Genomic DNA, 15,804 nt, shown 5'->3' on the forward strand with positions numbered 1-15,804 from the left:
AAGGATGATCTATGAATCGTGACTTACTAAATAGACGATTCAGATCGTTGAAATTCGATGTGGTGTGGACCCCACACCTAATCTTCATTTTTTTTTTCAAAAAATGGGAACCCCATTGCATATGTCTTGCCCACATGCTTTAGGCTATACCCCTAAGTTCCTAACCATCTTTTGGCACCTAAAGGCAAATCAAACGTACGAATATAATTACGTAGAGATTAACAAATTAATTAAACTTGCGGGGATGTATTGTATATGAAGTTTCATGAATTTTATAAATACATAAATTTTGATGTAGATTACTTCTATTAATGTATATATATTAATGAATTGATAATATATATATATATATATATATATATATATTCATGTCTTCCTCCTCCTATTAATATTCCTCAAATATAAATAACAAAGTTGGGTGACCAACCACTTCATATTACCATTTTTATATATAGTAACAAGACTTGGGGGATGTGTTGAATATGTTCATGAATTTTATAAACGACCTCAAATGTCAAATGTATATAAGAACGTGTTTAAAATCAAGTTTTATACAATCGATCTACATAGGAAAATGACATCTGGGTGCGGGTTAGGTTTTCTGCTAAAATAGAAAATCAAACCAAAATTACTGTTCGGTTCATTTTTTTCAAATTCGGTTTGATTTTTTTTTTCTGAAATAAAATTTTCCACAATTAAAAAAAAATTCAATGACCTTGAATTATTTATGGCATAAAAGAAATAGTCCCAAGCGTCCAAGTGTTGAGGGAAAGTCAATTAGCTTGAATTGTTTGTGGAAAAGGAAAGGAATTTGCTAATTGGAAATAGAGAATGGCCTAAAACAATGCTTAATGTAGGTTTCGTTTCGTCATTAACGGAAAGGCAAAGTTGATGATTAAGAAGTTTTACTGGACACAAAGAGCAGTGCATTCGTGTATTAATTGCAGTCTTTTCACAGGGTGCAGTATGCTCACTGGCAAACAGAGAGAAAAGAGAATTAGAAGCAAAGCGAAGAAGGAAAGGAAAAACGGTGAAGAAAACCTCGATCGTACTTGCAGTAAGATCATACACGAACGAAACGGCATCATACTAAGCGTATGGTAAAAAATGACATCGATTTTTTAGTAACTTCGGCTTGGTTTGGTTTTCGAACCATGGACCGAAATTGAACAAACTCATTTCGGTTAGGTTCGGTTCGTGTATTTTTTTTTTCGTGCTTTCAGTTCCCTTTTTTTGGGTTCGGTTTTTTGGGACACTTCGATTCCAAGAATGTATTTTAGAGGACCAAGGTCCTTCATCTTGAATTCTTTGGGCAATTAACTATGTAACAACTTTTGTTCATCTGGATCATTTACCATCACAACCATATCATCGACATACACAATTTCTTTGCTTGTAACCGAACTCCCTCAAGGACTTTTTAATCCTGCCAAACCATGTTCGCAGAGATTGCTCCAATCCATACAAGGATTTCTTAAGTTGGCACACTTTTCGACTGTACTCTACAAAATATTACACCTAGGCAGGAGATCCATATAAACATCTTCTCTAAGTTCTCCACGCAAAAACACATTCTTCACATAAAAAATAGCTGAACTATGTTTAACTTAGCTACCGGCACAAAGGAAGCCATATAATCAACTCCATATTTCTTAGTGTATCGTTTCCTACTAGTCTGGCTTTAAATCTATCCACTTTACCATCGGCTTTGTACTTCACCTTATAGACCCACTTACATCCCATAGGCTTCTTGCCAGCTGGCAAATTAAGTGTCTCTAGGTAGCATTTGTTGGAACCAAAGTTGCGGACCGCGGCGAAAGATAGAGATGCACAAACTCGTTTATTTGTAAAACAACAAACAATTGTAAGAGCCAATGACTGGGGTGGTACCAGCCAAAGGCTCTTCGACGGTCAAGTTAGTAAACAAATATATGAGGCTTAAGCAATAATCAAGAGAGTAAGTGTACGATAACTGCGTTACTAGAGATGAACCCTAGAATGACGTATTTATATCACTAGAGATAGAATTTTTTTAGGATATGGAATTTGTATTAACCTAGGAGAATCCCAGAGGATAATAGGAGTAGATATTGCATCCCCTTAGGAGTTAGATTACTTGTGGCAAATGCCAATCTCTAGATTGTAGAAACTCCAAGAATATAGGAAACCTGGTTGATTCCTTACTAGAACAGGTTCCTGTATCTTGCGGAACAAGCATATTTAATCTCGACGAAGTCGTCAGACTTCACTCATTGCTCCAAAATAGAATTTATTTTATTACTGTAAAGAACTTATTACCTAGTAGAGCTGTATTTTAAAAATATTATCTTTTGACTTAGTTATCGTTAAGGAAAGTTGTATGGCTACAAAAGAACTCCTTAGTTATCCTTAGTTATCGTTAATGTCGTTCCCACCACTTTGTCACATACATTCCTCTCAATACGCACGGGATCAACAATGTGTCTAATCTTTAATTTCGATTAGTATTCCAAGTCAAAGAATATACTTTTTTGTCAAATTCAATTGTTGCACTAGTCTCGAGCCTTCCTCAAATTGGAGCATATTCAACTTGGCCAAAATCTCATCTTTAGATAATTCTCTTGGTCTAGTTCGATACTTTGTTGTCCCATCAAATGTTTCAGGCTTGTCTTACCACTCGTGATCCTAGGGAAGCCATCTTCGATAACCCAAGTAGCATATCCTTCCAGCGTACAAAAAAGCGATGAGTCATCGCCTTATGTTAGGCATGCCATATACCTTTTGGTGCTCCAGCTTGACAATATACCATAAGCTGAGAAATCATTAATTGTCCACATAACCATGACTCTTAGAGTGAACATTTTCCTTATAGACCTGTTGTATATATGTTCGCACACCATTTGCCCATAAATCTATCAACTCATCAATCAATGCTTGCAAATAAACATCAATGGAATCGCATGGTGATCATAAATTCTTTCTTCATGCACCTGTAGGGGCAAGTTATAAGACTACCAACCAAGTGTTGTGCTCATTGGAAAAATTCCCAAACATATTGAAGTTGTCAGAAGCAAGTCCTAGTCTGACATTTCTTAGCTCTACCACAAAATCGGAATAGATTTTATCAAATCATTTCCATGCTTCGCCATTAGCTGGATGCCACAATGCATCGTCACCAACCCGTTCCTCCTTATGCTAATACATGCATTATGGGTCGACATGTACAATCTATGTTATCTTGGTGTAAGGGGAAAATAACGCAACACCTTATTTGGAATCTTGTTCTTTCGATATCTCGGCTCATTATACTTGGACATTATATAACTTCTCGAATTCACGATAAAACAATACCCAGTTATTTGTGTATGCATGGATATTGTCATATCCTAATCCGAGATCTTTTTCGATCCAAAATGGTTTGCAAACAATGCATTTGGTTTTGGAAACATACGTTTAAAAATCCCAATCATCATATTGTAGTTTCAATTGGTCATATTACACCTACTTTCATGTGCATCAACTTTACAACGGCTGTTAGGACGAGAAAATCTTCACAACTAGGGTACAATTCTCACTCAGCTTCCTTCAGCAATTATCATAATTCTTGGGCTCTGTGGACGACTCTTCGTTCAAATTGAGCGAAGCATTAGCACCTTCAATTTGGAATAACACCGCTTTGAGTTTGCAACTATCTATTCAAGTCTCTGTCAACAAGTCTTCGAGTCCTTGTTGGAAAAGGTCATCTCATTAACCTCTCGATGAGTTGAGCTGTTACCAGGTTACAGTGTTTGGCACATTGAAAGCTGAACCTATTTTATGGTTGGATATTCTCAAGTACACTTTAGAGTTAGGCATTTCGACGGTCGAACCACATTCATAGTCAAGACACTCATTTCTTTCGAGTATTTGTGTCCTTACAGTTTAATCTTGATTCGGCACACATATTTTTCTCGAATATAATTGAAGAAGCTGAACCCGGTGCAGACGATCCTGAACTTCGCAGTAACTAACAACTTTGTCTTCAAGCTCTAAAACCCTGAGGCAGAGACGAGTTTCTTCTTCGGCTGTGATCGCTCGGATAACAGAAGTCAGCAACACATTCCCCCCATCACCACATTCATTCTACTCACAGCTCGAGCTCGGTCGTCGAGTTAGCATGCTTGCACTCAACCAAAGGAAGCTTGGTAGTTTTGAGGTTCAACACTAACTTACTGTGAATTCCATCTCCAAGCCCTAAAATCAATATTTCGAGTAATGTGTACTCCTACCTTGGTGTAGGGTCTGGTGACCAATACATGAAGAAATTGCGGCACAAAGTTATTAGATTTATCATTTGATTCAAGCTTCTAATTGTCTTCAAAATATAATTTGTTATAGGCTAATTAATTAATTTTTTTTTTATCAAACGATCTAGTATCTGAACTAAGGGGATGGGAAGTGGCTAAGCCTCACAACAGGTCTACCAGAATAATGTAGTTCAACTTCACATTTAACGAGAATCGAACCTGAGACCTCTCACTTACAAGTGAAGAAGAATACTACTAAACCATAGTAATAAGTGTCTTCGAGCCAATCACAAATGCACCCCACCCCCAACTCCTAAATTTTCACTCTATTTCTTACTTTGTGGTTTGATTTTGAAGATTTGCAGTAGATTATGAAGGTGTGAGAGGAAGCGTAGGGAGAGGGGGAAAGGGAGTTGGACGGGATAAGGAAAAGGGAAGAGACAGGAAGAGGAAGAAGGAGATAGTTTGACCAAAATTAGGAAGACAGATTATTCTAGAAAATGGAAAAGAAAACAAAAAAATAAAAAGGGAATTAATTTTTATTATTTTTATTATCCTGTTTTTTAGTCTGATCCTATACCAAACACTTTACTAAGTTAATTAGTACATCTTAGTCTATCATAAGCTAGTTCAGCTTAGTCTCTAAAACTAGTTCAATTCGGTACAACAAGCGCAACTTGAATTTCTTTCATAAGCTAGAAATGTGGACGTCCGAGGCCCCAAAAAAAAGAAAAATAATACAAACAGTCATTTATGATAATAAGGAAAAAAAATAAAAAACTTTATTAATTATTATTTAATAAAACCTTTATAAATTTTGACATCCAAGTATAATCGATAACTGGAGAGCTGGCGCTTTAGCAAGTGCACATCAGCCACTTGGGGCAAGCCCTAAGTTATTCCAACTACAATAATTCAGATTTTACATCATTTCGGCTTTATTCATGCTTCATCTATAACATATTATATTGCACATCCTGTTTTAATCATAAATAGGTACATCAAGACAAGTGTTTGATCATTTTCCACAAACTGAATTAGGAAAATATCTCAGTTTTTCTTCTCCGAGAACTTAATGTGAGCGCCATCCCCGAATGCCAATATAGGCCTTCGAGAAATGCGTGCGCCTTTGATTGTTGTCCACCTATGTACAGCAGAAATTGAAAAGATGTTTTAGCTCTGCCAAAAACCATGTAGGCACAAACTAGAATTGCTACTTCCGGTGAGATGCTGAGATTAAAATAAGAGGGGAGTGGTGATATATACCTATATTTGGTGACCAAAACATGGAGAAAGGTGGACAAGTACGCTCTGCTGAACTCGGCCCCTGCACATTGCCTTAATCCACTACCAAACGGCATGAAGTTCTTAGATATTACAAGGGAGTCAAGGTCCTAATCCCATACAAAACATAAACATGCATAAACAAAGTTAGCTGTGAGATAGTTTTGTGATTGCAATCAGATTCTACCAAAAATTGAAGTTATTTGAAAAAAATGGCAACGATATACTCAAGTTTCAAAGACAGGTATGCATACCTTCCAACGCCATGGATTGAACTCCAAGTGATCTTTGAACGTGTTGGAAGTTAAATGCAGAGCAGGGGTGACAAGCAAAATCGTCCAGCCAGCTGGTATCGTATATCCTTCAAAGCATTTACGTACAAACATTTTATTGATCAACTAAACAACTATTTTTAAGTTTGAATTAACTAAGGGCCAAACCAATTTGAAACTGAGGACTTACCCTTTACTGGGATATCTTTCAATGCTCTACGAAGCAAGCCTGGAGCAGTATTAGCCAGCCTAAGAGTTTCGTTGATAACCTGTAGTTTCCAAAGTCCAGCAAGTTATAACACTTTCCTATATATACAACTGTTCAAGGTAGAACAAACCATGTTGAGCTCAAAGAACTAACTTGAAGGGTAAAAGTCATCGATTTATATTCATCCCATGTAAGTGCAGAATTTTGGTCTTCTCGATTTTTGAGAAGTGCCTCATGCTCAGCCTGATGATAATTTATTATAGTCCGACATAGAGGAGTTCGGAAGATTCTATTGATGCACAAAGTTAGTATACATACCGTCAACTCTTGTAGAACCGCAGGATGGTCTGCAAGTAAACTGAAAAATAATGTCAATACTGTTGAAATAGACTCAAAGATAGCAAACAAGCCCCCGAATATCAAGTGTACACAGAAGTCCTCTGACAAGAACTTCTCTTGATCCAAGTCGTCGATGATTTGGTCAAGGAAATCTCCTCGACGCTTCTCAGGTGAGCTGCGTCTCTCCCTTAGCATAGCCCTCAACATGGTTGTCGCCTTCTTGTGGATCTGAATAAATACCAAAACTTTGACTTTTATGTGATATCTCATTGAATTAAAATGTAACAAATTTTGCCTTTTCTAGAACGAAAATAACCATTTTGATTAGTACCTTTAAGCAATTATGGTAAGCTGTTCCAGGAACATTCAAGGGAAAGGAAATAAGACCTTGGAAGACTCTATGATAAATCTCACCCAGGTTTTCTGTTGCTGTTTCGGCATCATAACCGATCATATGTTCTGCACAAAAATTTAAAGCCATCTACAATGGCGACATCAAAAGTACTGTGTCAATTACAAGTAGACCAGCAGAAACAAGCATTAATAAAGAAGATACTAAGATGGCTTGAAATTTACAATGGAGCCAGCCTTTTTCACTTCAACAGATTCCTGATTTGACCAGGCACATAAATGTTTGTTGATACTTCCTTCTATCTGGGTGAGCAACTTTTCCTTAATGCATTCAGCGCCAAAGTGATTCAGGAAAATGCTCCTTGCGTATTTGTGAATGACACCAATCTGATTCGTCCTGTTCCCTCCTTCCTGCATAAAGATCTTAGAAAATGTGTCCAAGTACCAAAATTCAACCATCCTCCCTTCTTGCTTAAGTACATAATTATTGAACTCTGGATCGGCTGATACTAGAACTGGCTTGCCTGCCAAACTAGTCCGAAATATGGGTCCATATCTGCAAGGAAAAGAAATAGTTAAGGAAAACAGAAGTGAGCTTGTTGTCAATTGTGTAGGCAAACTTTATTTACCTTTCGAGTCTCTTCCTAATGAATGGATGAAGATCAAGGGAGTAGCTGGGAATAAGTAAATTGAGAGTCTCTCCAATAAGAGGCAGTCCCATAGAACCTGGAGGGAGAACCCCATTGCATTTTGGATTCTTCCATTGGGTAATCAAGTAAGTTAAGTATATGACTAGCAAAGCTACAAAACTTAATCCCACCACATCCCACATTGTTATGACTACTCTGTGGTTAATTTCAGATCGCAGAAATAATACTGGTGACTCCCTTCCCTTTATATACATGTATGTCTGACTGGAAAAGAAGTGGGTAAGCCTGTCTAGGGCTGAAAGTTCAAAAGTCAAAGAATAACCTGATTCGTCCAAAAATTCATCTTCAACTAGACCTGGCATTTGTGTCGTGTTTCACTTGTTTGTGTCGTTTTCGTGTTATACCTGATAGCTTTATGGGTTGTGTTGTGTAACACTCGTTAAAGTAAACGGGTAATATGACTCAACCCAAAATCGACCTGTTAATATTATTAGGTAATATGACCCGACTCGTTACCCATTAAGAAAAACATATTTTAAATCAATAAATAACGAAAAATGAAAAACATAATTTGGCCCAAAAAAATGTAAAACATAATCCTAAATTAGTATATACATACTAAATTTCGGAGTTGACCCCTTTACAAAAGTTGTAAAGTTGTCATTAGGAGTCATTATATATATATATATATATATATATATATATATATTTTTTTTTTTTCATTTTTCACACTTCTACAATAATTATTATTAATTTCATTAATTTTGCACTCAAATAAAAAACATATTCATGAGATTTGGAGGGTTTTAAAAATTTAAACGACTATGTAACTATTGTCTAAGCATAGAGGATGCAATTACAAGTGTTTATGTATGTTTTCACATTTTTCAAACTTATACATTAATGATTATGAATTTTATTTATTTTGAACTCGCTTAAAAATACTATTCATGAGAATTTGTATGGTTTTAAAAATTTAAGCAATAATGTACCCATCCTCAAAACGTAGAGGATGTAAATACAAGCGGTTGCATATTTTTTCACATTTTTTGCACTAGTAAATTAATTATTATTAATTTTTTAATGTTTTTGGTATTTTTAAATTACTTGATATTTTATTTTAATGTGTTTTATAATTTTTTAATCTCACTCTTTGCCTATAGTATACTATAAAAATAAATAAATAAATAAAACTTAAATTTTTAAAATTTATATGGAATAATAATAGAATAATAATTAATAAACAATATATACATATCCATTATATATATATATATATATTGTATTTTATAGTAAGTTTTTTTAGTAGTTTAAAAAATTAAAATCATCAAATAACTTTTTCCTTATCGGGTTAAAACAAGTTATCTGCATGTCACTCTCGCGTAAACTTGTTAAGGTTCCTTTATTAACGGGTTCTTATCATGTGACCCAATAATGATCCGATTAGTTATCGTGCTGATCCGAAATCTGTTATTTTCGTGTCGTTTACGTATCGTATAAACATGTCGTGTAAGAAATTACCAAACCTATCTTCAATTGATGGTTGTGCTCTAATTCTATGGAACCTACCAAACCATTATTTGGTGAAATGAGCATCAGGTTGACCAAATATAGCCCCCCTCTCAGCCTTTTTGACACACCCCGACCAAAGTCGAGGCGTGCTAGCCGTCACATGAGGGTGACGTAGCCAAGTGCGCAACAAAAGTGTTAATTATGAGAAAACGTGAGTAAATAAAAAAAAAACGAAACTAAAATTTATTTAAACTGGAAATAAGTGTGTGAAATTGATCAAAACCAAATACAAGTATTCAGAGCATAGGTATCAACGGTGCAATCAAACGGATAAAGTACTAATTATACAGAATAGGGAGAAGATCCCTACATTTATTCAGAACAATGTTAGAACTGCCGGGTAGCCCTCGTGAACCACCAAGAAATACAACTAGCTAGAACCTAGAGGGGCGCAAAACAGAAGGGTAATTGGGCAAAAAGAAAAATTTTGAAAACATATTTATCATTCTAAACATAATAACCCATTTCCGTAAAACCCGTGTAGTTCCCAGAAATAATACTACGTACGTATATAAAAACCATGCTCAAGGGTAGTGAACACAAAAGTATGCCATGTCATAATATTCAGCACTAAAAGATGTAAGCCAGGTGTGAAGTCAATATAAAATAATATGCCAGTCGGAGTCACCTAACGTGACCTATACGACTAGACCTATAGCTAATCAACGTATGCCTGCACACGAGTCGGAGCCACCTAATGTGACCTGTACGACAAAACTGAGTCTAAATAAGTACGCTCAAGTGCTACGATCATGTGAAGGCTATGCAATAAATCGCGGGTCATCTACGAGTCGGAATCACCTATTGTGGTCTGTACGACAGGCTGGCACCAAATTTGGATCCAAGGTAAGCGTGCGGTGCGGGAGGTGAACATCACATGAAGGATTGTGCCCTGGCCTCGGGCGGGAGCGCTAACATCGGGGTACAATAATGATGAGCTCTAAATGCATTTATGCACATGAATATGCAATGCAACTAATACACTCACACACTAACTCACTTGAAGCTTACCTGAGCCTCCGCAGCATCATTCAATATAATTTATAAATTATAACAATGCAATATATATATATATATATATATATATATATAATGTAATTCATTCAAGACATGGCATTCAAAGCACAAATCATTTTTAAAATGTTTCTGGGAACAATAATTTATATAAATATATAGAAATCAAATGCCCACTCACTGATAAGTAGCAGGATTGTAGCCCCCTAGGCTCGCTTGTCCACGCTCGTCCTCGGGATACGTCTCACCTATATGCGAAATAACTAATTTTACGATAATTAACTAACACATACACAAACTCTAGGAATAACTTCTCATATCTTGCTCAAATGGGGTGTTTGAATATACCAACGTGATCTACTCGATGAAACGAACGCACCTTCACGCGCCGGCCAAAGCAGGGCCACATGCGCCGGCCATGCGCAAGCACGTGCTGTCCGTGTGACCAACGCAGTCAGGAATATTCTATCAATTTGACGGAATATTCTGTTAAATATAACTAACGGTACCTAACGCCGTTAGATTATTTTGTCAACTTTGACGGAATATTCTCCTTCTTCTCCGGTGGACCTCGCTGGTCGTCGTTGTCTGCCACCACCAGAGTCGCCGTCTGAACTTGCCGAAAACTGGAAAATATCACCGGTTTCTGGAAAATTTTCAAATGCTTATATCTACTTCATTTCTTAACCAAAATCCATGAAATTTATATGGATTTAAAGCTCTTGAAGAGTAGAACATGTTCGTACCTATTAGAAGTCCAAAACCAAACAGAAAACGGTCGGAAACCTTGGAAAATCCGGCCAAAACTGAGGTTCCTTGAAACCATGTATTCCAACGTCAACACAACTCCAAACTTGCTCCAAAGTTCTAGGGAAGTTGCATGGGGACTTTTCCAAATCCTAAAACTTCACAACCTCACTGGAATCATGTCAGAAAAACTTGCTCCTCGTCGGAGCTTCTGACATTCCGAGCTACCCTCGTCTGTTTGACGATCAAAAGGTATGGTTAGGTTCGTGAAGTTAAGACAAGCACAAATGTGGTGATTTCCAGTTCGATCCATGGGGATTTGGGTGTGTTTGAACAGTGATGGTGGCTCGGGTGTACGAAGAAGAAGAAAGAGGAAGGATCGAGAAGAGGAGAGAGAGTGTATAGGTGTGTGTGTGTGCGCGTGGGTTTCTGATTAGGTAGAAGAAGGGAAAGATGATTTTTAAGTGGTCCAAAAGAAATAAAAGCCCAAAAAAAATCTGATTGGTTTCTATTAACTAGGAACTAATATAATTGGTTCCTTATTTTACCCGTTTACGTGCTTAATCATTCATAACTTTTTCGTTACGACTGCAATCCGGGTCTAACTTGCGCCAACACTCTCGTGACGTCGAGTATGATTTAATTACGATAATGAGAAAAATAATTTAAAACTACATGTACATCCACGTCACTAAGCCAACGAGGGCATATTCGTCATTTTACTTACTCGTGGAGAAAATTATAATTAAAATTGGGACGGATCGTCACACTTTTTTGGAGGCTAGCCCCTCAATTGCAATAATTGATTCAAATTCAATGACTAGATTTGAAAACATTCAACAGTAATTTATGTAAATTTATTGGAGTATAAACTTAAAACTCATAAGTTATTGAGGGGCTATATTTAGCCCATTCGGTTGGAGATGACATATGAGTACGGCCTAACACTATTCATTAAAAATAATTTTTTGCAAACCTATAATTTTGGACAGGGCTATGTTTTGTCCTTTCGGTTGGAATGGCATGTATACGCACCTAGGTATAAAATGTAAAATGGTTACTAAAACTTTTTGGTGAAGGCCTTCAAACAATTTTTTGTTACTAAACAAGCTATCTTTAGCGACTGTTCTAGTTAATTATACCGTCACTAAAAATTTATTTTATTTGAAAGAAAAATGAAAAAGAAAAAATAAGGTCAACTGTTATGATTATCGCCACAGACAAAACTGCATATTAGAGATTTGATAATAGTACATTCCAATGTATAACATGGCTCCGCGTGGGAAATATCTGTCACCAAGTTCAGTTGCTTATTTTGTTATATTTTCTATCTGGCATGGCTTGATTCGATTGACCAAAAATGAATCCGAGTCTCCTCTCAATCTCATCCTCGCAAGTCACAAGCCGCGAGGACAACGAGGGATTAAAAAATGGAACAATTAGAATCTCGTAAATTTTTTAATTAGATCGAACATTTGTTTTTTTTTTTTTAATATTTGATTAAGACACTTTACCAAAAAGCCATGTCAACATATTTTTTTAATTTAAATTAGATAGTATTATTATTATAATTTTTGAAGCTAAAATTCTAATTATTGATTTCCAAATGTCCTTTTTAAATGTTTTTTTTTATGTGGCCTCTTTTTTAGGGGGATATTTTTTGCTTATTGGTAATGTTTGGAAATTAATCTCCACGTTAGAAATTTATGATCTCCCACGTTTCAAATTCGAATTTAATTTTTCATTTTAATTAGTGGTTGTTTTTATAAATTTATCTTGTTCTCGTTTGGCAGCAAGAGAGGGTCTTGTGTTTGCTCTTGATATTGACTTATATTGGCTTCACGGCGGTGTTATTGGAACTAGATTTAAAGAGTGCAGTTAATGTGAATAATGTGCATGAAGAATGCTCTTCTGCAAGAAGCTGTATTTTGGAAGAGATTGGCTTAGAAGTTTTAATTGTGTTTGGCAGCAATTAGATGGCAACCAAGCAACTTATCACGTTGTGAAAAAGGAACTGCGACTTTCTTTCATTGATTGAAGATCCTCCATTCTGGCTGGTCTCTTTTCCTGATACATATATGGTTTTTCCTGAATGATTATTTGAGAATGGAGTGCGAACTTGGTTCTTGTGCTAAAAAACGCAAACAATATTTGGTACGTGCCAAACTCACATTGCACGAACAATATTTGGTGCGTTTTTAATTTACAATAACAAACTCATTTGTTACTGTAATTACTTTACATACCAAATAACTGGTACATTCAAAATTAAAATAAAATGACTGGTATGTTCAAAATTAAATATTATTTTATGTACCAAATGACCGGTACGTTCAATATTAATTTACTTTACGTACCAAATAGCTGGTACATTCAAAATTAACATTATTTTATGTACCAAATGATGGGTACATTCAAAATTAACATTATTTAGTAACAAATGACTGGTATATTTAAAATTAATATTATTTATGTAGCAAATGACTGGTATTTATTTTATGTATCAAATGACTGGTAAGTTCAAAATAAATATTACTTAACGTAGTAAATGAGTGTTACAGACTAAATTAACATTAAGTAGCGTGCAAAAAACATGCTATGTTACAAACTCGCTTTAGATACTGTACCCCATATATATGCACACACCAAAATATACATTAAATAACGTACCAAAGCAAGAGAAAGTGTACCTATATTCTGCACTCATGATTAAACAATAGTTCAAGTGCAGCTACAAACAAAGAGGGTTAAGAAGAGGAGTGGAAGACCTTTTGTAGAGCTTAAAATAATCTCAAAAATTCTGATACGTGGACTTTTATTCTAGAAAGACAAGATTGTCCTCATTAAATGGATAGGCTCCTCAAATACTCTCAAGTGCAGCTCAGCACCCTTGAAGGTTCATACAGTTGAATACGACTGCCTACAGCTGATGCGAGAATTATACGCACACAAATTAAACCCTCTTTTTGACAATTGTAGTATAAGTATAAGTAGGGATCGTTCTTAACCGGGGATTAGGAGGGATTGCAAATCACTTGGAAACTGACTCAAAAACGTAAAATAAAGTTTAAAACACTAAACTAGACTCAAAGAATGCGAAACTAAACGCTTAAAACACTAAAACAAACCAAAAGACTCAAACATCACCCAAAACACTCAAAACTGCCTTAAAAACACTTTCTGGGTAGTTTTGAGCACTTTGGTGAATTTGGACGAATTTGTGTAATAACTTGAATCAAAACACTTATAAACACAAACTAAGACACTTTCTAACTAAATTGGACAATAAAGTGAAGGGGGATTGAGTTTTGACGAAATTAAACTAAATGAACAAATTGCAATTAAAACAGAATGTAAATATGAAATTGATGAAATGGAATGAATGGATGCTAGCCAAGGGGTTCATCTCCACACATGTTACACTTGCATAATAAAAAGATTTCCAATTGCATTTCAATAAACCATGAATTCTCAACACCCCGGGTTAATTAGGTCTGCTTAAATTAACCGTCAAGTTTTCCTTAAGTTAATGAATTGGATGATTGCATACGACAACCCAAAGCATTCCCCACAAGTTCCCTACATGAATTGCATTATAGAGATACAAGCAAGAATCATTACGTTCTTTGAAAACTATAAGTGTTGACGAGGCATTCGTTACTATGATTGCATGAAACTTATGCCAAGAATTTATTTAACGCGATTGTTTATAAGCAACCTCCACTACTTGTGAATATAAGTTCATAACTATTAGGTGAAATTCACTTATATTCTAGCGTCATATTCATGCATGAAGATTAAGCGTGCACCCTCAATAAACATACATAAATAGGTTATCAATCAAATAGTTAAACAAATTGAATCCACAACTTATGAAACGCAATTAGAAGTAATCAAATCAAAATGCAAGCATAAACATATATTTCGAATCCCCCCCTAGCCAAGAGGGGGTTTAGTTCCTCATACGTACAAAACAAAGAGAATTGAAATTAAACATTGAAATCAAAGAAACACCTAAACATTCCAACAACTCAAACTTGAATTGTATGAACGTTTAGGCCCTCTTCTCTTCCTCTTTATTGTGGCACAAGGTCTAAGGATAGTTTGGTGGTGTGAATGGTTTGGGGAGTGGTGGAAATGGAAGGATGGTGGCCACGGCAATGGGATGATTTCTAGTGGTGTTTGGATTGGTAGGGAGGGCACGGCACAAGGAAGTGTTGTTGGTGTGTTTCTGAATATGGAAGAGTGTATGAATGTTGTGTGAAGTGTGTATGGTTTTTATAGGGAGATGAATGGATGGGAGAGGGAACATGACAGCTAGGTTAAGTGAATGCATGTGCAAAGAAGTGGAATGACAGCTAGGTTATGATGATGAGTGCATGTGAGTTGAAATGCATGTGGAATGGCTGCAATGATGAAATGGATGGGAGTGCATGTGGAATGAATGTGTGAATGATGGCAGATTGTGTATGTGAATGATTAAGTGGCTGAATTGGATTAAAGAATGGGAGTGCATGTGGATTAAAGTGGAATGACAGCTAGGTTATGATGATGAATGCATGTGCAAAGTTGGTTGAATGATTATGGGTGCATATGGCTGAAATAGCATGTGGAATGGCTGAATTATTTGTTGGGAAAACATGTGATTAAAGAGTGGAAGTGCATGTGGCTTGGTTGGATGCACGGCAAAGGGGAGTGTTGGTGTGAATTTCTGGTACAAAGGGCCTCCTTTGGTCTTCAATTTCGTCCATCTACTTGGCTTTAAGTATATGCAATCCATTTAACGCCCCAAACTACTCCAAAATGCACCAAAATGCACCCTTTTGCATACTTTGCCCTTAGAACCTGAAAACACACAAAAGAAGCATAAAGGACTAAAATAACTAAAGAAACATAACGTAAATGCACGAGAACAAGCCATTTAAGTTGCATGAATATGCTCCTATCAAATTCCCCCACACTTAGCTTTTGCTAGTCCTCGAGCAAAACAAAACAAAAGAAACCAAAAAAAAAAAAACAAAACGAACAAAACACAACCTACACCTTCCAACAATCGTCTCAGGGATTTCCAATGCACATGACAAGTTAAAAATCATTATTCC

The 15,804-nt window shown here is 36.0% G+C and overlaps 1 protein-coding gene across 1 annotated transcript; it reads right to left on the minus strand.

Annotated features, from left to right (window-relative positions):
* Window positions 1-5,039: 5,039 nt before the first annotated feature.
* LOC103936676 (cucurbitadienol 11-hydroxylase-like) lies at window positions 5,040-7,601 on the minus strand. Its single transcript, XM_009346522.3, has 9 exons — window positions 7,349-7,601; window positions 6,945-7,275; window positions 6,700-6,849; window positions 6,348-6,596; window positions 6,183-6,272; window positions 6,012-6,090; window positions 5,804-5,910; window positions 5,532-5,659; window positions 5,040-5,409 (listed from the first exon to the last, which is right to left on the minus strand). Exons 1-9 carry the CDS (start codon window positions 7,549-7,551, stop codon window positions 5,316-5,318), a joined length of 1,431 nt encoding a protein of 476 aa, XP_009344797.2. The 5' UTR covers window positions 7,552-7,601; the 3' UTR covers window positions 5,040-5,315.
* Between the last annotated feature and the right edge of the window lie 8,203 nt (window positions 7,602-15,804).

Source organism: the organism of the source record quoted next, unplaced genomic scaffold (genome assembly GCF_019419815.1).
Source record: "Pyrus x bretschneideri cultivar Hongxiangsu unplaced genomic scaffold, Pyrus_bretschneideri_v1 Contig7, whole genome shotgun sequence".
In the NCBI taxonomy this organism is placed as follows: Eukaryota; Viridiplantae; Streptophyta; class Magnoliopsida; order Rosales; family Rosaceae; genus Pyrus; species Pyrus x bretschneideri.